Below are 26559 nucleotides of genomic sequence, written 5' to 3'. Positions count from 1 at the left end.
ATTAGGTTTATGAGAAACTACTGACAAACTAATGTGTAACCACAAACTAGAGAATGATGTGTTATGTACAAAAATAGTTCAACACGTGATATTCTGGCGACACAGTATAATCAGTCTGAACAAGAAAGGACAAGGCAAGTTTATTTGTACAGCATAATTCAACAACTGGGTGATTCAAAGTGCTTCACAAAAAAATATTAAAACATAACAATAAGAAGCATGATTTAAAATTAAAACAGGAAACAAAAATTATGGTAGCTAGGCTACTTTTCAAACCTCGCTGAGAATAAATGAATAAAAGTCTGTGTAGTAGTCGGTTTTAGCTCCAAATCTGTTAGAAATCCTTCCCTTAATTGCATATTAGTTGGGTAAAAAGACAAATCGGCTACCAGGTGAACACAAGTTTATAAACCAACCATTGTTATGGTGGCCAAATGGTCCTTTGAAATCAGTTTGTTTGTTTTTTAAGCTGGTTTAAAATTATGTTTTGTCATAAAATACGTTTAGGTTTATTAATTAAGAACTTCTTGTCAGTTCACCCCAGTCATTTTTTTTCAATGCCGTAATAATAAAGTTATACAGAAGCAGATTTCTTCTGCCTCGGTAACCTTGGAGACTGTTCGTGAGAAAGGAGTTCAAGTGTCAGCTGACAACTGAAAACAAAAAAAGATATATAACCGTATATTTAACCACAACATCATTACGAGTTGAAGTATTTTAACCAATCTAAAAAAAAAAACCCATCGTCCCCTCCAAACACCTGTTTCTACAATTAGCTGGATGAATGTCGCTTTAAGAGGAAGGGAATCAGAAGGGGGAAGTGAAGCAAGGAGGAACTGCTTCCTCCTTACCCCCACTACCAAAATATTATTTCTGCGCAATGGGAGAGTCTGCGTCTTTAGAAAGGAGTTTTCTCATCTAAAAGCGGGCGAAAATAGTCGAGAGGCTTCTCGAATATCGTATGCTCCGCCATGCTTCAGCTGAACGACACGATGGAGCCGGAGAGTCCGGGTGTTGCGGTTCTCCACCCTGCAGAAACCGAAGAGGGGGTTGAGGTCGCCTTCACGCCGCCGGAGGCCGGCCGAAGCCTCGGACACGCAGCTTCAGTGGCCTGCTGCCCCCCGCTGCAAACGCTCACACCTTTCCATGTGCACAACCCCACGATGCAAGCCAAAGTGAAGGACTACTTCGTTTTCAGGGTGAGTTGTTCGTGTTCATGTCCCTAATTCTACAAGAAAACAACCCTTTGCCAATACTCCCATCATGCCACCACGTTTAAAAGAATCCGTGCAGTGGACTGAAAACGACAGTAATACATCAAAGTGACGCTGGCGTCTGTGAGATGATGCTGATGCTTGGCGGTGATGTGATGCTGATCTCAGCCAGGTACCATTGAGCAGGCAGTGAGCGACATCCGGACTGTGGCGCTCCCATCTGAGGACGGGGAGGTGCTCAGCGTCTGGCTGCTGGCAGAGTGAGTATGTCATCAGCCTGAAATAAGATGCAATAAAGGATACAAGCACATCTGATTTCATCTGAGCTTTTATTAAGGTTGTTAAAAAGGATAAACTTGTCATGTGACTTCCACAGAATTGACCACTGGAACAATGAGAAGGAGAGACTGGTGCTTATAACAGACAGGTGAGTGGGCATTAAAGATAACACTGTGTAGCAAAGACACAAATCTGATTATCCTCGATTTCTATATTGCTTATAACGATTTAAATTGAATTAATTGAGGATATATTTCCCATTTGTAGCCATTAACTAACAATCAAGTCATAATTACGTCACACTGAGTAAATCACCTAATGACAGATTATTGACTACCTGTCATCCCAAGTTTGAGATTATCTATGAAAAGAACTTCACCTAATGTTTTACCTTCTAAATATGTAAAAACACTCTTCACTAAGTGAATACTGATCAGAAGAAGCACCACACCTCAGAATAAACTGAAGTGTGTGGATGAGGTTAATATTTGTGGAAATCAGCTCATTTGAGAGCATATGAATTAATGTATGAAATTACAGTGAATAAATATTCATTCTCAAGTGATTTATTCAGGATAAATGTTAACACATAAATCTACAGTTGATATTAAGTTAATGGTAAGAATCAGTCATTTGTGACATTTATTTCGCGTTAAGTTGTGTATTAAATAACGTGTCTTAGTTAACAAAAGATTAGTTATGTATATGACCCCCCCCCCCCCCCCCCTTTTTTTTAATTTTTTTATTTCTGTTTTGTTTAACTAAGGTGATTGAGAACATACAGACTGTTTTTGTGTGCAGGTCTCTGCTGGTCTGCAAATATGATTTCATTAATTTGATGTGTCAGCAAGTTGTAAGGATCTCTCTCAACGCTGTGGACACCATCTCTGTGGGCGAGTTTGAATTCCCACCCAAATCCCTGAACAAGTAGGTCAACACATTTAGCCCACCAATAGCAAAGTGTTATTAACCCCAAGTTTACTAGTATGCAGTAGCAAAGTACTTGCCAAAAGACTGCAGCTCTGGTTTTGTTACTAAGTGGTAAATTGTTAGTAATGCATTGTTTTTGATATGATAGTTAAGTCATGTTACAAAATGTTTGCAAAATGATCAGAGGAAAGAAACCATGAGAAAACACAAAGATTATAAACAAGTATTTGAAGAAACATGAAGCATTGCTTTGTTGTGGTGCTTTGGTGAGCTTGTACTCACCAGCAGAAATGGTTCTGCTTCTTGACTTTGCGTTGTCTTGCAGAAGAGACGGCTATGGGATTCGTGTGCAGTGGGACAAACGTCCCCGAGCTTCATTCCTTAATCGCTGGAACCCCTGGTCCACAGACATGCCCTATGCCACCTTTACAGAGCACACTATGGCCCGTGCTGATGAGAAGGTGGCCTCTCTCTGCCAGGTACGATCCCTTCTGCTTAGTAAAACTGCAAATATTAGTGATTCATATTGTAATGAGGAAATTGTCAAGATTATTTAACTGTGGAAAACATGTTAACATTTAAAACCTGATGTGTAAGTTAAAAGGCAACAAATGGCAACAATGGTAGAGCAGCGCTTTCATGCATTTAAAAGCTACAAAAACAGCTCCAGCAGTCACAGGCCAACATCAGACAAGAGTGATTGCTGCTTTAATGGCATCATTCATTCTCCTAAACAAGGATGGTTTTTCAGAGAACTTATAAATGTGAAGCAGAGCTTTTGTGCATAAACAGCCTCGTTTTTTGTTTACTTATTGACAAGGCAACGGCAGCACTTGGGGAGGTTTTCTCGGGTTGTTTTGTGCATTCAGATTGCTTACTTATGTACAGGATAGTATCGGTTGAGTTCATTATTCTACTTGGAGGAGCCGTTTTACACAATTTCACTTTAAGAATTTAGTCCTAATTTAAAAAAAGAAATAAGCTGTATATTAAAAATGAGTAAAAAATAAATAAATGCATGAAGGACTGCCTGTATTTAATGTTTATTTTTCTCCACCCTCCCAAGTTGGATAACTTCAGAACCCAGCTAGTGCAGGCGGTGAAGAAAGCCCATAAGGAGAACCCCATTCCTGGCAGGGCTAACGGCGTCCTGATCCTTGAAAGACCCCTCCTCATTGAGACCTATCTGGGCATTATGTCCTTCATCAACAACGAAGCCAAGCTAGGCTACTCCATGACCCGTGGCAAGATTGGCTTCTAAATTGAAAGTTTCTGAGTAGTCCGGCCCATATGTCTGTTTCACTGCACTGTCTGACAGGAGCTGCAGTGTAATGTGTAACTTGTCTATTTGTGTAAGTTGAACCCATGACATGTCCACACCTCCTTCAGTCGGTGTAAGACAAGCATTAAGCCCGCTGTAGGTAAATGGTGAACAGCGCTGTACAGACTGTCGACTCATTTGATTTTTGTTCTTTTTGCTTGTGCTCTGAGATCCCTTCAAGAGCTAAAACACAGATCTACCCCAGCCTTACGTAATATGTTTATGGAGATAAATGCTACAGCAGTTTGGATTTAAACTAATGTGACATTTAGATTTTAACTGAGGAGTGAGAATTTCAGGGTTAAATAAAGAATACGCCGTGCACATTTTTCAACAAGAAAAGACAAGTCGGAAAAGAGTAGTGAGCCAATAAGATCAGATCAGAAAAATGGTGCCCTGCTTGTTACATGTTATTGTTTTGAAGCGAAAGGTTGCATTATTTACATTAGATATTTTTGGTAGCCTCGCAAAATGGAACCGCAGCAGATAAACAGAGTGATATTGATTGTTGTTTATTATTTAGCATCCACATTAGCTACAGCATGGCTGCAGCATCATATGATGATTGTAATAAACAGCCAATAGAGGACAATAGAGAAGCTAACAAATAGAATGCACTTTTCATTTATTAATGAAACTTGTTTAGTGGAAATGGAAAAAAATCAGATGTTCATATTTACTTTTCTTGGCTCGATGTAGGGAGCTGCGGTGCCAACTGTAAAACTGCACTAGATAGTATGACAGTTTTGTTTTTGTATGTCAGATATTTTATGCAGTGTGACTGTAGACTGTCAGTTTGGTTTGCAAGTTGCCTTAATGGTCCTGCAACTTTGTTTATTGTTAGTTACACATTTGAAATCAGCTGCAGTAAGGATGGAGAAGGGGAGGATACTAGGTGGGTCTTCAGTACAAAAAACGTGCAGATAAAGCTATACATTAGGTCATGCAAGGTGTGTTTGTTATGAGTAGGATTTAGGTAATTTCTTTCCTAAATCAACACATTATTGTCCAGCCAAAGGTTCCAAACCTTATTGTCATGTTGAACCATGGCAACAAATTCTGTCCCACAACAACTCTGTCTGGTCGTCTGCATGTTTCTTGCACGTTGAGTTTGCATGACAGTTGTTTTTTGTTTTTTTAAAGAGTATCCTGAGTAAAAGTGGTTGTTTTATTTATCAGCACATTTTCTGATGAAATTAACTCATAAATGATAATAGAAAAGCATTTAATTGCCAGTTTTGTAATATTTTTTGAGGAAGATAAAGACCCTGTTAAAAATCACAAACGAATTGTTTTATCCTCTTCATACTGGTAGCACAACATGCACAATGGAACATAATAAATGTGATGAAAACAGCAAATCTGTGTGTTAAAGATGCAGTGCTGTGCTTGCATAGAACACAGGCATGACGGCACACAGCTCTGCATAACTCTAAGTAGGTAAAACGGTGTGGAAGGGTTTTTATGTATGGACATGCCTAAAGCTTCCAAACAAAGAGATTGCTTTGGGCCGATAATGTGGTTTACTACCTATTAATTTCATTTTTTAAATTCTTACATAGTTTATTACGCGTACCAGCTGTTTTGTTCTGCAAGAAGGTAAAAAATGATGCAATTTGTGCTATGGAAATTGCTTTAAAATGACCAATTAAAAACAGAAAACACGTCTCATGGTTGTTTTTATAACAATTTCAAACTGATTAAAGTTGAGGGTTTGTTTTATGCAATTATTTAATTTAGCAATAACAGAATGGACAGTTTTTTATATATATATATATATATATATATATATATATATATATATATATATATATATATATATCGTATATACAGTCAACTCTGTGGAACATTATTCATGAAAAACTTTATTCCAAATATTTAGACAATTCAGTAGAAAGAAACAAAATGCTACACAAATAATATTCTGACATCTAAAAAATTTGAATTCCACTTGAGTGCTTTGTATCTATAAATACTAAAAAAGAAAAAAAAGAAAGATATTTATTGCAATGACTTTCGTAGTGGGAAGGTCATCTGATTTTAACTTTCACATCTTGACAAGAAAAAAAAAATCCCAGTAATCCGCACTGGGACCTCAAAAGCTTTGTCAGCACCTACAATTCAGCATAAGGGATTTTCTGGAGTGTTCCTTTGGTCTTCATTTCAGCATAAATGTGAGCAGTTTTAATGCACCTGGAAAATGACCTGGTCATTCTGGAGATAAGTGCGTCTTTTTAAATTTTTTTTTACTTCTTTTCTTCTTGGTCAGTGTCCATGTAGCACAAACAAAGCTGCTCCTTTCCAAGCAGGATCAGAGAGTCTCCACTGCAGTGCCAGGTTAAGGAGATGACTTGAAAACCACCTGACAGGAAAGAAAAGGAGTAACTGTGATGACAATCATGTTAGAGGGACAACAGTCAAGGTGCATCCTAAGAAACAACTTATACTAGTGTGGGTAGCTGTGTGGAATGTGAACTCAGTCTTTTTATTAGTATCGGCTCTACATGCATATAAAACAACCAGATTCTGTCCATGCATGACAGAATGGCATCTAAATAAGGTGGTATTTCACATATGCACACTGCAAATACAACCAGTGGACTTCGACCATTTGGATTCTTGCATGCTTAGGAGCACTTAAGATACAACATGCAAAGTAAAAGCAGAGTACAGGCACATTTCAGAAAATTAGAATATTATGAACAAGTTCAATATTTTTCATCACTCATTTCAGAATGTGAAACCCATATATTATATAGATTCATTACACACAGAGTGAAACATTTCAAACATTTTTTTCTTAAAATGTTGATGATTGTGGCATATAGATAGTGAAAACCCAAAATGCATTGTCTCAGAAAATTAGAATATTACATAAGATTAATGGAAAAAAGGAAATTTTAAACAGAAATGTCAGGTTTCTAAAAAGTATGTTCATTTCCATGAACTCAACACTCGGTTGGGTCTCTTTTTGTATGAAATACAGTATCAATGCAGCGTTGTATGAAAGTGATCAGCGTGTGGCACTGCTCAGATGTAATGGAAGTCCAGTTTGATTTGATAGCAGCCTTCAGGTCATCTAGATAGTCGTGTCTGGTGTCTCACATCTTCCCCTTGACAATATCCCACAGATTCTCTATGGGGTTCAGATCAGGTGAGTTTGCTGACCAATCAAGCACAGTAACACCATGGTCCTTACAGCAGCTTTTGGTACCTTTGGCAGTGTAGGCAGGCGCCACGTCCTACTGGGGGGAAGAAAATTTTTTTTTTTAAAATAAAAAAAAATCGGCATCTCCATAAAGCTTGTCAGCAGAAGGAAGCATGAAGTGCTCTAAGATGTCCTGGTTGATGGCTGTGTTGACTGTGCACTTCAGAAAACACAGTGGACCAACGCTAGCAGATGACATGGCTCCCCAAATCATCACTGACTGGAAACTTCACACTGGACTTCAAGCAACATGGATTCCGTGCCTCTCCACTCTTCCTCCAGACTCTGGGACTGTGATTTCCAAATGAAATGCAGAACTGGCTTTCATCTGAGAAACAGTCCAGTCCTTTTTCTCCTTAGCCCAGATGAGATACTTCTGTTGTTGTCTCTGCTTCAGAGGTGGCTTGACATGAGGAATACAACATTTGTAGCCCATGTCTAGGATTCGTCTGTGCGTAGCGGCTCTTGATGCTACACTCCACTCCTTGTGAAGCTTCTCAAATTCTTGAATGGATGTTGCGAAACAACCTCTTGTCAAGCAACCTCTCAAAGTTGCAGTTATGCGTTTTGCTGGTGCATCTTTTCTTTCCAATGAATATGCTTGGATACAGCTCTTGTGAACAACCAGCTTTGCATGACTCTAATTTACCAATGACCTTATATGGCTTTGCCTCCTTGTAGCGGGTGCTAATGATCGTCTTCTGGCCATCTGTCAAGTCAGCAGACCCAGACTGAGAGACCATTTAAAGGCTCAGGATACCTTTGTATGTGTTTTGTGTTAATTAGTTGATTAGGGTGTGACACCATGACTTTCTAAGATTTAAGTTTTTCACAATATTCTAATTTTCAGACACTGGATTTTGGGTTTTCATCATCTATAAGCCACAATTATCAAAATTTCAAAGAATGAATGTTTGTAATTTTTCACTATGTGTAATGAATCTATGAAATATATAGGTTTTACATTCTGAAATGAGTGACAAAAATATTAAACTTTTTCATAATATTGTCATTTTTTTTAGATGTACCTGTATAAACTACTGGTTCGTGACACCACATATGTTAAGACTAGTATCTATCATGCACAAAAAACTGGAAGGCGTTTGATCTGTTGACAACTCAGTATGAAATTACAAAAACAATTTACTGGACCTGCATAGTCTACTCTGAAATTTCAAATCCTCAGTCTTCAGACAAGGTACCTTCAGCGGGGACTTGAACAGAAACACAGCCGCCTGGGGACCAGAGATAAAGTTTGCTGTTGCCAGTGCATAGAGCTAGTCGGGGGCGCCAGGGGTCCCACTGGAAGCAACGTACAGCTGATGTCTGCTCCAGCACAGCCTCCAAACTCATTTTCTGTAGCTCCCACACCCAGACAGCAGTGGCCATGTTGTCTGTGTTAATGAACATTCACAACCACTTTTAGCCAACAGAGCTGTTGAATATTTCACAAAATTCATACAAGCTCCCTGGAATCAGGTTAAAGGCGAACAAAAAAAGCCACAAGGAGTCTTACCATTCTTGGTAGCGAGAAAGCGACTGTCTGAGCTGAATGCCAGGACAGAAACACCAATCTTGGGGTTGGCTCGGTCAGGATCTGGTTTGACCACAGGAATTTGAAAGGGCAGTGGACAGATCTCATCTGGATAAGGAATTAATGATTCGGTGTTTGTGGGGGGGGGTAGAAAAAAGGTTACTTGATCTTAGAGACTTAAATTAAAAACTGCTTTCAAAATGCATATGGCTGACATACATTTGCTCTGAACGTTGAAGAGGCTTGTGCCCAGCGTGATGTTGTGTACAGACATCTCCTCACTTGTTACAGTTGGTCTTCTCTCAACTTCTTTATAAATAGTCTAGAAAAACCAGTAGCAATCAAACTTGTAATAGTCTCATCACAATGCAAGATTCATAAAGTCTGAGCAATACGCACAGCTTTTGTGTTGTCAATGGTTGCAGGGTGCTCCAACTGTGTTATTTTCTTCCATGTGATGTGGTTGAGGATGCGTACCTAACAGGAAGGTGTGAGATTACCTGATTCTTTTTGTATGACATTTCATAGATATATTGCATGAATGTTTTAAGAAACTGCGCATACTTTTTCGTCATAGCTGCCGATGGCCAGGAACTGGCTGCTGGGGCTCCAGGACACAGACTTGACCCCCAGTGCCCACTCATAGGCACTGTAGGTTGACAACAAGCGGCCATCCAAAGAGTATAGCAACACCTTGTACTGAAGAGAGAATATATACATGTAAATATATATGTATACATCCAACTACGGTACCATCTACTTATTTATAATAACTGCTACTCAAGCAATATTAACTCTCAACTGGTCTATTTAGTTTATTTAGGAGGTCTCCAATCTATCCAGCATTCCAAATGTATAAATGAAGCAATATAATGTATGTCATCCTGTCAAAAATGTTGCAAATGCCAAACAGGATTCTCAAGTTTACTCACAATGTGGTTATCTAAATGTGCGAGTCTTAGACTGTGTATCAATTTAAGGTCAGTTTCTCACTTGTACAGCCACAGACCAAGCAGCACAGTCATTTTCCTGACCTATTGCAGAAAGCTGTTGTCATGGATCCAAATGTTGGTTTAGGACTTCTTGTAGAAATCTAGACAATCAGCAAGCAAAGCCCTGTCTTATCTTTCTGAGTATGTACACTGCATAACCCCTAACTAAAGCAATTGGGACTGAACAGCTGTTCAGCCATAAGAAAACCACTAATCAGTGAAGCTAATTGGGGAAAAAAAGGCTTAAATTTGCTAGGCTAGAAAGATTGAACTCTGGAGCAATGTGAGAAGGTCATGTGGTCTGATAGAGGCATCATGGTTAGAAGAGAGGCAGATGAAATAATAAACCCATCACAACTCATGTCTAACAGGGGTGGGCATCTCTAGTCCTTGAGGGTCACAGTCCTCTAAGGTTTAATTAGCAGACTTGTGCAAACCTTGACAACAAACTCTGCACAAGTCTGCTAATTACACATTAATCTAAGTCCACAATATTAGCACAAAACTTCATGAGTCATTCAATATTATTAAAATAAAAAAAATTTAAAAATCCACCACAAACCTTTACATCTTGCCGTCTACATCTACCTTTGCCAACTTTCCGTATGTCCAGTACACGATCTGCTGCTTTGACATGCTACTCTGAACAGTAACTGCAGAGAAAAATCCTGGCCTAGTCTTCTGCACATTTCCTAAGCATTTTATGACTTTGTGTTAAAAGCAGCTTAAGTCCACAATTTACATGATGATCCAAGAAGCAGTGTCCTAATTCATCTTAAGTTGCAATACAGTTATTCTGTCCTCCATTGTTAAAACTATTAAGTGTGCAAAGGAACCAGCCAACCTCTAGACAGCTATCCCACACTGCCAGCACGCAGCCGTTGGGAGACCACTCCAATCCTGCAACGTCTTGTGTCTCAGTCTCAAAATGCTGTGAATGACAAAAATAACAAATGCAATTAAATAATACATATTTACTGAAAGAAAAAAACACATAAAAACTAGGACAATCAGAAAGCAGAAATGTAACAAATATATAAATCGCTAACGATACTATCATAGTTTTTTTTTTTTTTTTAAATCAAAAGAATTGTATCAGTCTCAACATGCTTATGAATGCCTTAGTATTAAATCTAGATTAACAGGTAGACAGTTTCAAATTATTAATGTCAGGAATCTGACAGCCTGGTTGTTATACTATGCGGTCAATATCAATAATGGTAAATATCCTTCTACAAAGTTATATTTCTTTTGACTATCACTGTGCAAACAAGGCTGAAATGTTCAAAGGAGGCACAGGTTTTCCCATCTGGTTCTAACTGATACATAAAAGAATTCATAGTGACAAAAATCCTCATGCTCACTGACAGGAGTGTTGTCTCTTTCCAGAGTAATCACAGACCTTGTCAAAACTGTCCCAGTGAATTGCACATTTAATCAGTTTGCGTTGAAACAAGAATAAGTATTTACAGTCTTAATATAGGGTTATGCACAAAATATGCAATTTCTCTTTGGGCTGAACATTGAGACACAAATAGAGTAAATAAAAACAGCAATCTGTCCTCCTCTTGTGGTTGGAGTGTTTAATGAAAAGTACAAAATACAAAAAAATACTTTGTCTACAGCTGCATCTGGATACTTATGTACTGTAAATGACGATACTTGACATCGACATTTTGTAGTAAAACAGTTTGATTAAAATGAAAAAGTTAAATTTTCAGCTACCTCTGCCAAAAAATTAACAATGTCCCAAATACCAGATATCCTATGAGTTCATAATTTTAAAGGGTATTTGTCACACACTTCCTGAGTTGGCCTGGAACCATTAAATCCCTCCTCACACATCAACTGACAAAGATTTAAGATCTCTCGCTCTGATCATACAAATGTCAGTGTCAGTTTTCTCCGACACGATGGCTCTCTGGGAAAGTGAACACTGTTCACCTGTGTTAGTGATTGCTGAGAAGTTGTGCTGATACTCACTGGATCTAGGCATTTTTGTGCTACATGTCACATAGTAAATGTTGCAAAAAATAAGCAGTGAGATCATCTCTCTCTACTGCAATTAACTGCCTGCTGGCGGCAATCTAGCTTGGCAAAAAAAAAAAGACATCTTTCTTAATTTTTTATCTTTTTTTATTTGTAGGGAAAAGTCAAAAGAACATGGCACAAGGTTTAAAGTTAAGGCCTCAGCTCCATGTTCCTGAGACGAAAAAAACAAACAAACTGATCTGATCTGTAGCGCAAAACATGGGAACCTTTTAGACCACAGGTTGACATCTTCCTGTCAAGAGGGCATTATTCTACCAGACTCCATATTCATAGGGAAGAGGAGCCATTTTTATAAATTAAACTGCATTAAACTCCATAGTAATAAGGTAGTCAAAATGATCGTTGTGTGTGTTTTTGTTAATATGAATCAAATTTCAATTCAATGTAATTTTTCTATCATTTTTAAATGTTGAGAAATTTGTAGAAAAGCAAACTTAATATAAAAAGACAAGATTTTTTTTTTTTTTTTTTAAAAATCAATCACCTACTTACCCTTAATAAATGCCAGTCATCACACACAAAAATGCTAACATAGTCTTTGCAGTCACGACGTTCTGCCAAGGCCATATAACATCCATCTCTGCTGAAATCAATACCTGTGTGTGACAGTGAGAGTCAGAGTCGCCAATCTTATATTTCAAAACTGTCTTTATGCAAAGACAGATGTGAGCTGCACAGTAACGTGGTCAGCCTTGCAGCCACACAGCAAGAAGGGGATTGGTTTTGAGCTTTGGCTGAGGAAAGGCTTAAACCGTGGAGTTTGCATGTTCTCCCTGTCTATGTGTGGCTTTGCACTGTGTCCTCAGGCTTCCTGTCTGAGTCTAAAGACATGGTTAAGTGTTCACTATACATTCTCCCTGGAAGTGAGTGTGAGTGCCTTTTTGTCTCTGTGTTGACGCTGCAATGGACTGACAACCTGTCCAGGGTGTTACTAGGTAATAAGTAGTCATGCAACGTTCAGAACTGTGCAGGGATCTTAATTTTGAAAATAGCCACACTGCCTACCCTGCTCCCATGTCTGACGTCCTGCCAGTCCCATTTGCTCTGTACATGATGTTTGTTTTAGTGGAATCGAGAGTCATCATTTACAGACATCTATTGAGCGTTTTATTTTGTTTTTTTTATTGTTGTTTTTTTTTCTCCAAAATAGTATGCATTATCTTTTGTAACAACAACCAGTAACAGCAGTCACAAGCGTAATAAGACACATTTACCCTCGGTGGAATCCATGGAATACAGCAAGGTGAAAACAATACAGGGTGGCTGTCACAGCTGGTCATAAAATTATTATGGCTCTTTCTTATGGTTCAAAATGTGCCGGAAGGCAAAGCCAACGCGAATGTCAATAAAACAGCCACACTGAAGTGAAAAGTTAATTATGTTAAGTGGTTGTTACTGATGCAACAGTTTATAGTCATAGTAAAGATCTTAAATGATTTGGTAAGTAATGCAGGAACTTATTGTGTTCTTTTTGCTAGTGTCCCATTGAATACATTTTCAAAAGTACATTTTAAACTGAGGAAAGATAAACTGAAAAAAGAAAAAAAGGCTATGCATCTTTCATCAATACATTTTTGTATAGATGATTCTGTACTGAGGAGTAAGTGCATAGTCTCATTGTGTTTTGTGCGTTCAATCCAATGTAATTATTTTATTTTTTGGCACAATAAAGTCTGTGGCATGTAACTATCATGGTTGTATTATTTATATGACAGCTCTGAAGAAACATGGGTCACAGAGGAGCATAGTATTGCATGTGGAAAATGGGGAGAGTCAGTGACAATCATATTTCCACTAGTTGCTGACAGGCCTGTTATGAAGAGCATGCCCCATTTACTGAAGAGGGGCACAGCTGTCAGCAGACGACCATAGTTTGGCCATGTATCCTGGGTTATGCCACAAGGTAAAGAACAGCGTGTGATTAATGGCACATGCCAAGGCACTCAGATGGCCATGTCCTCAGGTACTCTGATAGCTCTTTCTGTGTACACGCAATATTATTCTCATACTCACCCTTCTGACATGCTTTAGGATGCTTGATGTAAGACACAGCTTTGGTGCACAGAGACCATACAGTAACTCTCAGCTGTACCAGCGACAGAGGAAAGAAAGAGGACAAAATAGGCAATTATTCAGTTATTTAATAAAAGAATTTTCGACAATAGAAACTATATAAATACACTCACCCCCTTGCAGTCACGAGAGACCTTATTCTTCATAAAAACTAACTTAGCATTGATGTTTAAAACCAAGTTATAAGCAGTGCCGTTAATTGACTGCCTGGGATAGGATAGATGTTGTTAACAGAAAGCGCTTAAGAAGAGCAGAAACAAACAAACAAAAAACATCTAAAGTGTTCATCAACATTTCAAGGTGTTTCCATCTAATACTGAAATCCAGAGCAAAGTCCAAGTTAGTTTGGTCTTCCTTTTAAAAGGCTGCAGACAGAATGCTTTATATGTTTAAAGAGGGTAATACCCAAGAGGGAATATGAGACTCCCACATCTTCCATCTGATGACTTACAAGAAGTCTGATGAGGACTTTTGAAGCTGATCCCTGATCAAAGACACAATCAGCTATAACAAGGTGTATTAGAAGTCTCTAAATTATTATTTTAAAGTTCTTGTTTTTTTTTGTTCATCAACTTATTAATGAGGTCATGTTTTGTCAGGTGCTGAATTCTTAGTTATTAGGAATCATTTAAAAGAATAAAGTTAGATTTGTTATAAACAAGTGTTACAGGTTAAAACAAAACAAAAAAAAAGTTAAATTAGTGTGTGTGTGCGTGTGTATAAAGCCTCAAAAGCTCAGAACAAACAAAAGCCACATGGTATAACTCCTGAGGGCTATGCTATACAATGAAGCAAGATCAGCCAGTTGTTGAGTTCACTTCAGGTTCAGCTCTGAATTTCCACAGTATGAAGCAAGTTGCTTCTTATGGGGTATGTTGTCCTGGCAACTTCACTCCAAAACAGGCTAGGTTCAGAGATAGAGATCAACACATGGTGAAGCAATTCTATCAGAAAATGAAAAGTTAAAAAAAAAAAAACCAACCTACCTACCTACATATATATATATATATATATATATATATATATATATATATATATATATATATATATACTAAACTGCATTTAATGATGTCCTTTTATTTATTTTTTTGAATATGCAGGGCTATAACTTCTTCAGTGAGTAAGCTTTCATCAAAGTATGCAGACAGACATTTGAACTGGAACAAGTCTGTCACCTAACTGGGCCAAAGCGTTGACCCTTCTGTTGGGTCAGGACACCCAGCTGCGTAAGCTCTGTAATAACACCTCACTGCACACTTTCTGGACTTCCCCTCCGGCAAGGTGCCATGACAACCAGTGACAACATGACTAAAACACAAATACACTTATGCTTCCTAGATACTTTGAACCCACCACACAGGGGATGCAGAGGCTTCAAGACTCTTAAGAACTGTAACTCTAAACTAGCTGAAGGGAAAGCAGCATGAGGAAAATAGGTGGGACATATGGATTGGTATGTGATAAGATCCAGAGTTGGTAAAGTTACAGTTAGGACTAAGTAACCTCACTAAAGAGTGGCAGTTCAGGAATGCAGACTTGAGTGGTATGCCCTAAAATATGCACGTCATATCTACCTACCTACCTTTATAAAACAGATGGTTATGTTTTTTGTCCTTGGATTACTTTTTAAATAAAGACTATTGCAAAATGACACGTTTCCAAAGATTACCCAAAAGTTTTATTAATCAGTGTAAGGTTTTTTTTAGGTTAGGTTTTTAAGTTTATGTAAATAGGCTCAAGGGTTTTCTAATTAGACAGTGAAGGCATGCACAAGACGATTATAACACTGTGCCTAACAGAACAATCAGTAGCAATTTGGATCCACTACTTCATATTGATTAGCACATATTCATAGCCAGAACACAAATAGGTAACATTCCTGACCGGGCAACTTGTAAGCAATATGATACACTATAATAAGTTGTAGACTGAAGTTACTGACAGAAACTTGGACTAAAACCTATCCATCATCCATTTTTATTACACACCTATCCAAACGCAAGAGAATGGGCAAGTGCACTTGATGCCATATAGGCCTATCTGTCAGCAGAGGATTAGACCGCTGGCATGTCACATAGGGAGCTATCTCAAACCAATATAGCCCATTTCTCCTGTTACAGTCTCATGATTCTACCAAGGAACTGGAGCCGCTCACAGCTCACAGAGGGTGTGGGTGAGCTATTGTCCCATGTCACAGTGCATCAGCTGCCCACGTTTACAGCTTACAGTAGCACTACTGCCAACAATGCACCACGTTAGCAAATCTTCAGCTGCACCAGCCAAGAATGCAACTGCTAATCTGATCCCCACAATGTAAAAACCATTAAAGAAGTCAACAACAGCAATGTCCTTGGCTGAAGTTTTTCCACCCTCGGTTTGTCACCCCTCAGTTGGTAAAGAAGGATTAACGTGGATGTGCCAGTGGCATTTTGCAAGGTCCTCGGATAAATGATTGGAATTCAAATAAGAGATGACTTGTATAAAGTCTCACTATACATAGGCTCAGTTAGAGCAATGTGACTTTCTATTAAATCTGTGATATGGCGCCTTCCTGTCATTTACAGCTACTTTTATGTAGCTTCTGCAAAAATACAGTCGCTGAAAAAAAACATATTCTGATAAGGCCTTTCAGGAACGTTGCTTCAGAACATTTCCAGCAGGCTGGACTACCAGCGCTAACTTGTAGTCTTCTGTTAACACTGCAGGCCAATATACAATTCTCCCGCTGCCACAATCATAGTTGCCAAGTGATAAATTATTGTGTACCAACCAACCATAGTAGTTCTGAGTTTAAAAACTAAAAAAACAAGGGCAACCAGACACACAGAGCCAGCAATACAGATTTACTGGCACATAGACAGACAAACACTTACACAGAGGCATGATCCACATCTCAGGCAGCTGTCCCTAAACAAGTTAATATAGCAGGCTGTTTATGAGTGAGGCTGAAATTTAAACCCGAAATAAACACCCAACTGGCAATTCCTTAAGGAAATCTTGGGTAAGTTCAGTGGGCTCCTTGGTAATGTCCCAACAAATGCCTGTTTCGTTTCTTTTTTCCCCCTTTTCCTGTTACATCTGTTTTGCACACTTTGTCACAAAGAATAGGAAGCAATGGATAAACAAGCTATGTTTACTCAGTGATGACAACTTGCTATTCAAAGCTAAATACCAAAGCTGAAGACAATTGTGTTCCAAGTTACTAATCCTATGAAGCTAAACTATATAAAATGCATGTCAGTGACTTAAAGGGGTGCTATTATGGTATTTCGAGTTTTCTTAGCTTTCTACAGTGTTACAGTGTTGAATCCTCATCAGACATGTGAACGGCACTGTTTTTTATCACCTAAACACGTTTGAGTTTGAGTTCCAGCACTCTCTCCGTTCGGTTTCCATGGCAACGAAAAACGCGTCGTTTTAGAGAGTTTTTTCTACTTCGAAATCCTTGTGACATCCCGGAGGATAAGGTTCGGTGATTGGTTACCTTCTACTGGTTAACAAGGGCATGTACAAATACATCAGGCGGGTGGAAAACGTGGGATAAAGTTATTTCCAACGATGGCTGGTGAGTTTACCAAAGAGAGACATCCTGCTGCATTCGTTGCTGTGGGTTGCTGTTTTCCACTTTGTTTTCAGGGTCTGATTCAGGTTCCAACATGTAGGGCTGTATGCTATGTGTTGACATTGTATTTTGTTTTTTTTTATTGAGTTCATATCAGCCTAATCCTTCTGTTTATGAGATGTTACAATGACGGCGAAAGCAGGTGCGGTGCGCACTCCCGATGTAGTGCAGTGGCGGGAGGCGGGACTTAATGCGGAAGAGTCTCAATCCACTCGTTTTGCCCACAGGCTGATCTGACAGCCTACGGAGAGGGTCGGTCTGAAGTAAATAAAGCGATTTGTGACAATAACTCGATCAATCCCAGCCCTTCTGGTCTCAGACATAAAAATAAATTGGCCTGAAATGCACATAATAGTTCCACTTTAAAGAAAAGTTTATGCCATAATTAGATATTACTGAGCCTCAAAAACTCACAATGGGATTATTTTTTTCTCAACAACCGTTGCCTTCTTTAAAAATGTCTGGGTATTGTATGTGCACATTTGCATTTCCTCTGACCCAAAAAGGCTGGGCAAGTTTATTCTATAACTGAATTCATACACAATGGCTATTCAGGAGGATCCTCATCAACTTCACCATAAAATTAAATGAGAAAAGGGGGAAATATTTATTAAAAGCACTTTCAACATAAAAGCTAAAAGCATTGTGACTAAATGCCATTTAAAGTACAAATATGTTTGATAAGTCTTTGTCAGCCCAGAAAATCACTCATATTGAAAATTGATTGCAATGATGAGCAAAAAAAAATGCAGGAGCAAGTTGGATTATTTTAAAACTTTTCTGCCAGTTGGAAAAATACAATAATCTGAAGCCTCAAACTTTATACAAATGAGCTTCCTAGAAAACACAACAAATTTCAAGATCAGTTCACCTCTTTCAAGTATGCATTCATCAGACTGCATTTTTTTCCTTTAATAAAAAAAAAAAAAAAGAGGAAAATCTTTCTGTGAAGCATTTGAGAAACTGAAGGAGAAATATTCTCGTTAAAAAAAAGATAATCATCTATGAACCAATATATCTCACCAAGCATTAATCACAGTAATACGTTTATAAGTCATGCAGTGAAGAGATAGTTAAATTTGCACATCTTAACTGTACCATCTCTCTTAAAAGAGGAATATTTGTCAATCCTTTTTTAGTCTTTCTTAGAAGATGTAAACAGACAAAAAGCAGTCAGGTCACAGACTTTTGCACTCTGTGCACTCTTCTCCAGACCAGACAGTTAGCTGCTGAACCACAGCATCTGTCAAATGAGTCCTGGAGTCAGATTCTGCTTAACAGACGTGGCCTATCGGGGTGCCTCTGCCATTTTCCACACGGCCGGAGGGAAGCTGCTACGCATTCTCACAACTTTCAACACACAAATCCACAATGGCGCGAATATAAAAATTAAGAATCAGGAGGCACAGAAAACAACTAAACATGTCTTTATTAGTCATGTTTAGTGCAGTCTAGTAGACTTCCATAAACTACATTTCAACTCTGCTGAGTTATTTTTAAACAGCTGCACAAACCACAAATATTGGCAGCCCCAGGCTATAAAAATGTTTTTTAAGAAGATCCTATAGAACATATAAGCTGTGCTACCTTTTGAGAGATTTTCTTGCAAATCTGTATTTTTTACATAATTCTGAATACATATTATTTACTGTCCTGGAATAAATCTGCCCAGTTGCAGTTATGCAATTTCATTTTACAAAAAATAACTACAGAAAAAAAGTTTATAACAAAGATCATCAGGGATGGGCTTGATCTTTGTTTGAATCTATTGTGCCCAAAGTCTGATTCAGGATTCTTCACAGTATTGTTTTATGTAAATAATTCTAATTACCGTAATCCAAATAAAAAAAAGTTTTAATATGTACAAACACTAGTATATGCAGATATTAGTTTATGTCCAGATATGTAATGAATAATTTAAATAGTTTCCATCAAAAAATATTACCTTCTAACTTTTCCATCTTTTTCCAATGTAAGTAGCGGCACAATGAAATGTAATTTAAAAACACATATTAAAAAATACAATCATTTCTCAAGCGGAAATTCTAGCAAGATCACATTAAATGAGATTGTCCAAAGTCATATTATGTGAAATATTATATATATATATATATATATATATATATATATATATATATATATATATACACACACACACACACACATATACATATATATATATATATATATGCACCCTGGTCACATCGTGGTATTTCCTACTTCAGAAACATTTAAAGGAAACTGTCCTTCAGCCTTTGCATGATTGTAAAGAGCCACTTAGAATTAACATCATTGCACAAAACACTCAGTGATTCATAAAATAAAAGCGACATGTTTAGATTAGATCATTTTACTAATGACAGAGCACAGTGGGGCTCTTCTAAGGCAGTTTAGTCTGGCTAATGAAATCACACCAAACCGGTAATTACTCCTTTTCCTTTTCCAAATCTTTATCTTAAGGTTTTGAAAATGCTATGCTTAACTGATTGTTTCAATCGTTTTGTTTTTTTTTAACTTAACAAGTTCAGTATTGTTCTATTTTTTTTTATTGGCAAGATAACATCATTAAAAGGACTTGCAGCCCAGTAAAATAACAACCCAACATCAGTAGGTCACATACACATTGCAACCATGCCTAAGAGGTACTTGAGACCCATGTATGACAGGACGCTAACAGGAGGGGTGGAATGAAATCAGGCTGAATACATGCAACAGGTGGGGTCTGTAGAGGCAGTCAAGAAAGGCTCTGGTGTCTGGCTATTTTCAGGTTCCCCTTCCTTACGGGCCAGCAACAGTTGAAACCAGACAAGCATATGTATAAAAACACTTCCATGTGCATGAACGCATGCACAAACGAACTTCGCACTTACATGGAACTCAGTGGTATTAAGAATGTGACGTCCGTCTGGACTCCAGCGTGAGGAGACTAGTCCTATTGAGCCCTCATCAATCTTGCAGTGCCAGTCTGGCTGTTCGAGAGACCACACCTGGAGAATAAGCCAAGGAAAGGCCAGAAAGTGACAGAAGGATTGTGATCAGGCATTATTGATGACATCAGTCACACTCATCCCATGATCTCACTTACTTGATTTTCAACCATTAGGAGACACAAAAATCTGGAACCATGAAAGACTGGCACTGGATACCAATTGATAGGTAAGGTATTTGCACTACAAAAAGCATGACTAAAATAACAATTAATATTCCAAGTTATTCAACTTAACATGTTCTTTTTGAAAAAAGTTTTTTTTTCTTTTTTCTAATAAATTCAATGCTTTAAATTTTCTTTATTTTCAAACCATTTAAAATAACATAAATGGAACCCAGTTTGGAAAAACAAACTCAAAGACCAGAGCTCCTAAATGAAATGTGATACATATCCAGGTGATAATTTGTTGTAAATCAATTGTAGTTAATAAATCTTTAATGTGCCGCTCTCAGTGTGTGAGATGATTAATTCAACACAATGACAAATAAGTTCAATGTAGCACATATGTAACAATCTAAAATACACAGTCACTGAAACTACTTATCAGTAATATCGAAAGTGAATTATCTAGAAAACCGGTCTGAGTCAAATTCTGTAATTGCATTTATTTGCAATAATAATAAAAGTTTCATTTCTTTAGATTCTGTTATCTTAGTCCACGCATGTTTTCTACTGTAAACATAATGTCCATGTGTTTTTTTTTTTACTTGAAAAGCATAGATTGTTCGATCTGAGCGGTTAAATAAGCATACAAAATCTATGTTAACACTTAATCATCAGTCAGTCATACCAATACTTTATGAAGAAAGCATTAAAAAACTTCAGCACATACTATGTCACATAACCATGCACTCCTTTACCTGTACCAGTCCTCTCTTATACATTGCACAAAGAATAAAGAGAGAGTCCGAGGACCAATCCATGTGTGATATTTGATCCAGACATGTGTAAAGCTGCAGGATTTGCAAGGTGCTCACATCCCGTACCACCAGTCGGTACTGCACGCAGGTAGCCTAATGAACACAGATCAAAAGAAAGAACAATAATTCCAGCTACATGTAGCTGCAAACCTGTGAACTGGTGAAAGGGGATTTCATTCAAAGAAAAATACCTAAAAGCCTCAAAAACTTACCAAATATTTTCCATCTGGAGAAACTTTGCAAAGCTGGTTGGATTGCTTGAAAACTTCAGAGAAATTCATCTTCCAACATGAGCTGTTCTTATATGGAAAAACGTTGTCTCATTGTATCTTAAAACATACAGAAGGTTTTTCGTTATTTACCTACTTTTTTGTTTCTTTGTTTACATCTTCAACATCATTTTCTGAAGTGTAGTTTCGAAGTACCAACGCAAGATGGGGTCACAAGTCTTATAAATAATTACGCTTCACTTAAAGCGTTTTAAGTCCATAAATAAAAACAGTTTTCTTCTCAAACTAACTGGAAAAATTATACAAGGAAACTGTGTAACGATACAAACCTGATTAAATCAGGGTATAGCGTGGGCAACAGTAAATATCTAAATGTAGCAAACATAACTTAGCTTGGCTAGCTGCCTTATAACAACATAAAACATATTACCGCGTTTAAAAACATTTTAACCTGTTTTGGATGCTTTATTTTCTTATTACCCAAAATATTTAACCTGTTTCCAAGCAGAGAGGACCACCGCACATTAATCGTAGTAATTTGTTATTTGAGGCTCGGCTATGCGACGCTAGCATTTAGCCCTGCACTCGGTAATGCTAGCTAAGCGTCAAAGTATCTACTTACTTCTAACATAAGTTGCCTTTCTGGTGTTGATTGATCAAGAGATGCATCAAGTTCCACAGGTCATTCAGATTGTTTTTCCATGGGATTGTCTTGAAGTAACACACTTTATTTCCAACTGTTGCTCGTTTGTTTGTATGGATAAAAACGACATACCGGTCCTGTCCAATTAACGTCGACCTGTAGCGTGATGCCTTCTGGGAAACGTAGTTCACGAAGAAATTTCCCCTTGTTTTGTGTGTCAGCGTCAAAACGTATGTATGCGCGTGCTTGCATACATCAGATAGATTAAATAGATCAAATCATAGATCAAATCATATTGATTTTCATTGCAGTCTATTTATTTTCGAATTTTGAAGTTTGTAGAGTTGATTTTTATTTATTAATTATTAAGTTTTGCCATAACCTCACACTCCCACAGTTTATTTTAATTGACCGTTTCATGACCAAACTCATTTGCTTTTGCGAGAAAACAGAAAGAAAATCTTACTGTCTTGAGTGTTAAATAACATTTTATAAATGTTGTAACTGTAAGCTGAAAAGATTTCCCGCCTGTGTGAAGACAAACCGCGCTACCGCCTCTCTGCTCCCAGTGCAAAAAAAAAAAAAAAAAGAAAAAAAAAAACTTCTCCTCCTCCTCTGTCTGGCTCAGCAAGGATCACACTTCTCTGAAGAGCATGCAAATCAGTTTTGTTCCTCTTTCCGGTTAATATTGCTTCTCAGAAAAATCAATCACCTCCAGTCACTGTTATCAAAGTAAAATTCGGTCGATTTTTTTCTTCTTTTTCTTTTTATTTATTTATTTATCTTTTTTCATGTGGCTATTTTTTATGGAGGGTCACTTTCTTGGTATGTTCATTAAACAGACAGGTGCTCGGTGCAACGTTATTCCTGGATGTTTGGATTGGAATAGGAATAACTTTCAGGTAGGCCTATTTATATAAAATGATATAAATGATCTTTTATTTAAAGTATAACATTTAAAAATGACAAAGATGCTTCTCTGCTTATTTGTTTTGGGATTTTTCTTTTCACTTTTCTATAAAGACCGAAAACATCCAACTTACCTTACGGTGGTTGTGCTAAGCAACGTTTTTTATTTAAATGTTTTATATTGAAGATCTTTTTGTCCAGGCTGCACGGTGGCGCAGTGGTTAGCACTGTGGCCTCACAGCAAGAAGGTCGCTGGTTCGATCAGTGGCCTTTCTGTGTGGAGTTTGCATGTTCTCCCCGTGTATGCATGGGTTCTCTCCGGGTACTCCGGCTTCCTCCCACCATCCAAAGACATGCATGATAGGTTAATTGGTCACTCTAAATTGCCCCTAGGAGTGAGTGTGAGCGTGAGGGTGGTTGTTCGTCTCTCTGTGTGGCCCTATATGTATGTATATTTGTATGTATGTATATTTAATGTGTTCTTATGTTTCTTGTCAGTTTTTGTTGTTTTTTCTTTTATGTTTTTTGTTTTTTGAAGGAACGAATTGTAAAAAAAAAAAGAGCTGGTGATCATTTAAAAATAGGCTATAAATTTATACTTATTGGAGTAACAACGATGTTTCTATTTTGCCTCTGCTATTATAAATATCATCATGCAACTATTTCATAAACTATGTATATATTTTATTATGATGATACTACGTAACCAATATCAATTTCAATTTTTATAAGAGATATTTCACTTGGGCATAATGAGAATGGGATCTACAGAACTTTTCAAATTAATTTCTTCTCAGATGGGACTGTATTTCTTGCATGAAATGACCCGTGGGAAGGTAGTGCGCGTGTAGGTTGGGTTGTCATGGGTGCTGTATCCCGGGAGTGGAGACGCAAAATAGAGACAGGTTAATATCTCGGAAGCAAAGTCAAATTTAAAAGCATGATATGACCTCTGACAAAGGACCCGCAGGACATGTTTTATAATAAAAAAAATAATAATAATAATAACAACAGACGTTTCCTCATAGAATTCAGTGAAGAAAGGTGAATTGATTTTAATATTCCTATAGAAGCAAATGGGCCTATTTCAGGGGGGGTGGTGGGGTGGCGTAAAATGTCTCAGGTCAGTGTCTGCTAATAAATGCCAATGAGCTTTGAAGCAATATGCTTTCTTTTCTGCTGTTGTTTCTGTTGTGATGGTTTGCTCTGAACTACACAAGCTCAGCTTTGGGACCTGCTTCTGCCTCTACGGCGGCAGATTTGTGGATAACAGCGGGAACCTGCAGCCAACAGCTTCTGAAGAAAATCTAGAATAGCAGGATGCAAACGTGCGCTACGGGCCCTTTAGGTGTGTTTTTAGCTTGATTTATGTCATGTATTGGATCCTGAATGAAATATTTCTTTGACAAACTGAATGGCCACAAAAACATTTTAAAGGACACAAAAAAGTAGTCCTTGTTCAGTTGCCATGACGTGATTTTAGATGTTTACTGGAGGTCATATCTCCAATCGATTCAGTACAGACCAAAGTGAAAAGACCACTGTCGTTTAGAGATAGGCTACGCTTAAAGAAGCCTCAGGAAGTACAGTAGAAACTCAACATTTTCTTTTCGTACATTCGTAGAATTTGTATGATCATTAAAGGTCTGCACTTCGCCTATTTATTTTGTCGTAGTATGCGTCTTCCATGCCGCGCACCTTTGGTACAGTTTTGCTTACGCAGTCCAGCAAAGGGGGTTACTAAGGAGATGTGACGCTTCGCTGTGAACGGCGCACAGCTATGAATATAGGACAAACTTTGGTGCGATAAATTATGCTAGGATTTTGTGTTGGACGTGATCATCAGCATGTCAAACTGGAAACTAAATGGAATCCTCAGCACATCATTTTATCAACCTCCGCGGTAGGCCTGCTGTCTGTTTTATTACATCAATTTGTCTGCGTGAAATATTTTACAACTCATCTTTCTCTAAAGGCTGTTAAATTTGCGAGCTAATTTATATCACACATGGAGTAGCTTAATAGTTCTGCTTTGTGAAGACACGCGCTAAGTAGTCCCCTTACTAGAGGCCCTCTGCTCAGCACGGATCTGTTATTTTTGGTTAATCCGCCATTGCTGCAGTGAGCTCATTTTAGATCAGTCGAGGCGTTATTCTGAAAGAGGGCAGAAAGATGTGATGTTCAGACTTTGAGGATGAGAACCTTCCCCTCGGAATGAGTTGGCGATGAGTGAGGCAGGTCTGGGCACGCTCGGGCCCCCCGGGTACCTTTTGCCGCCTGCTGGGACGACATGAGTGCGATCACACCTGGATGAGTGCCTGTATTTCGAACTTCTTTCTCTTATCTAAAGTGACCACGAACCAGTTACTTGTTTGAACAATTTGTCTGATTCTTTAAACTTATGTAAAAAGTACATTTTGCACATTAAGATCTTTGTGTCCCCTGCAGAGTGATCTGCCCCTCGCCAGGCTACACATCTAAGATGTCCCACTCCACTGTTGCTGAAGAAGGAGGCACCTTTGAGCATCTGTGGAGCTCCCTGTGAGTGTCAACACCTGCTGATGGATGCAGTATTAGATTTGATCAATTGTGCAGCTGAGAATGTTAGAAATTGACACAGTCGTCAGCCAAATTGCTCTCAGTTCCGTGACACAAAGGTACACTGAAGCTGCTATTAGTCTAGAAGATTCACCCCTCTTTGATCAGATTGCATTGTTGGTATTGTGTTGTCACAGGGAGCCAGACAGCACCTATTTCGAGCTCCCCCCAAACAGCCAGCCAGGTGAACACCCACTGCCCTCTACCAGCACACCTGGGAATCACCACAATTCTGCAGAGGTCTCAATGGATGTCTACCACATGAGAGACATGAATGACAATGTCATGGTAGGTGCATGATCTGGCATTGCATGCTTTTCTCATTTTCTCAATCTTCTCTTGAGAACCTGCAACTTTTTTTTACATTACCTGAAGACTTTTTCTTCTCTAGATAAGATCTTCTTGTTACTTTAGAACACACACATACACATATGACTTAGACTTTATTTGATCTCACAGAGGAGAAATTCACTTGTTGCAGCAGGTTTAGTGTGGAATAAAGTGTAGGAAGCAACAGAAAAAAAGAACATGGATCACAACAAATATAAACATAAAATATAACATATAAATATACACACATGTATAAATAAAATTATAAATAAAATAGGAAGGAATACATACATACACCCCCCACTTTCCCCATTTTCTGTTGTTTCTTTAAGGTTTTCCCTCCAGTGCTGAGGAGATTCCCTCCTATATAGTTTCCCTCTGCTCTGCAGCTTTTTCCCTCTCTGTGTCTCTCCTGAATGGTCTGTTGGGATTGTGGAGTGGATTGTGTGCAAGAGTGTGTGTGTTGGGTGAGGGCTCATTAAATCCTAAACCCAGATCCCCTGCTGCTCCTCTTTAGAGACATCTGCAGGTTAGGGTGTGTGTGTGTGTGTGCATTAACAAACATGCATATATGTTTGCAGATGAATGCACAGGTTGCACAGCATCTCTACATTCTCAGAGACAAAGAGCTTTTTAATAATAGGTAAGGTGCACCAATATTCAGTGGCTCATATGTTAAACTAATCCATATTTGTCTAACAAATATAATACAGGA

At 38.1% G+C, this 26559-nt stretch overlaps 3 protein-coding genes across 4 annotated transcripts in view; 2 read left to right on the top strand and 1 right to left on the bottom strand.

Moving 5' to 3' along the window:
• The first annotated feature begins 825 nt into the window (after positions 1–825).
• tprg1l (tumor protein p63 regulated 1-like) lies at positions 826–5410 on the top strand. The gene is made up of 6 exons (XM_079238751.1): positions 826–1199; positions 1383–1474; positions 1591–1641; positions 2295–2420; positions 2749–2902; positions 3490–5410. Exons 1-6 carry the CDS (start codon positions 972–974, stop codon positions 3682–3684), a joined length of 846 nt encoding a protein of 281 aa, XP_079094877.1. The 5' UTR covers positions 826–971; the 3' UTR covers positions 3685–5410.
• Positions 5411–5990: 580 nt separating this feature from the next.
• Positions 5991–21415, bottom strand: wrap73 (WD repeat containing, antisense to TP73; the record flags this gene model as incomplete). The annotated part of the gene is made up of 12 exons (XM_079239911.1): positions 5991–6106; positions 8155–8346; positions 8469–8594; positions 8706–8808; positions 8886–8963; positions 9051–9185; positions 10323–10409; positions 12023–12126; positions 13544–13616; positions 20096–20212; positions 21075–21227; positions 21347–21415. The coding sequence occupies 12 exons, from the start codon at positions 21413–21415 to the stop codon at positions 5991–5993; spliced, it is 1353 nt and encodes a 450-aa protein (XP_079096037.1).
• tp73 (tumor protein p73) overlaps positions 20119–26559 on the top strand; it is a 24255-nt gene continuing 17814 nt past the window's right edge. For both annotated transcript variants that reach the window (XM_079239909.1, XM_079239910.1), the window contains exons 1-3: positions 20119–20381; positions 25365–25457; positions 25652–25802. In XM_079239909.1, coding sequence (XP_079096035.1) covers positions 20350–20381; positions 25365–25457; positions 25652–25802 — 276 coding nt within the window. In that variant the 5' untranslated portion in view covers positions 20119–20349. The remainder of the gene's footprint in view (positions 20382–25364; positions 25458–25651; positions 25803–26559) is intronic.

The sequence above is a fragment of the Telmatherina bonti genome (assembly GCF_933228915.1).
Source record: "Telmatherina bonti genome assembly, chromosome: 4".
Taxonomy (NCBI): domain Eukaryota; kingdom Metazoa; phylum Chordata; class Actinopteri; order Atheriniformes; family Telmatherinidae; genus Telmatherina; species Telmatherina bonti.
This window is presented reverse-complemented; position numbering and strand designations above follow the sequence as displayed.

Coding starts and splice junctions, on each gene's coding strand:
- tprg1l (XM_079238751.1), top strand. CDS start 972: ATGCTTCAGCTGAACGACACGATGGAGCCGGAGAGTCCGGGTGTTGCG. Junction 1,200..1,382: donor AGGACTACTTCGTTTTCAGG/GTGAGTTGTTCG, acceptor TGCTGATCTCAG/CCAGGTACCATTGAGCAGGC. Junction 2,421..2,748: donor CCACCCAAATCCCTGAACAA/GTAGGTCAACAC, acceptor GTTGTCTTGCAG/AAGAGACGGCTATGGGATTC.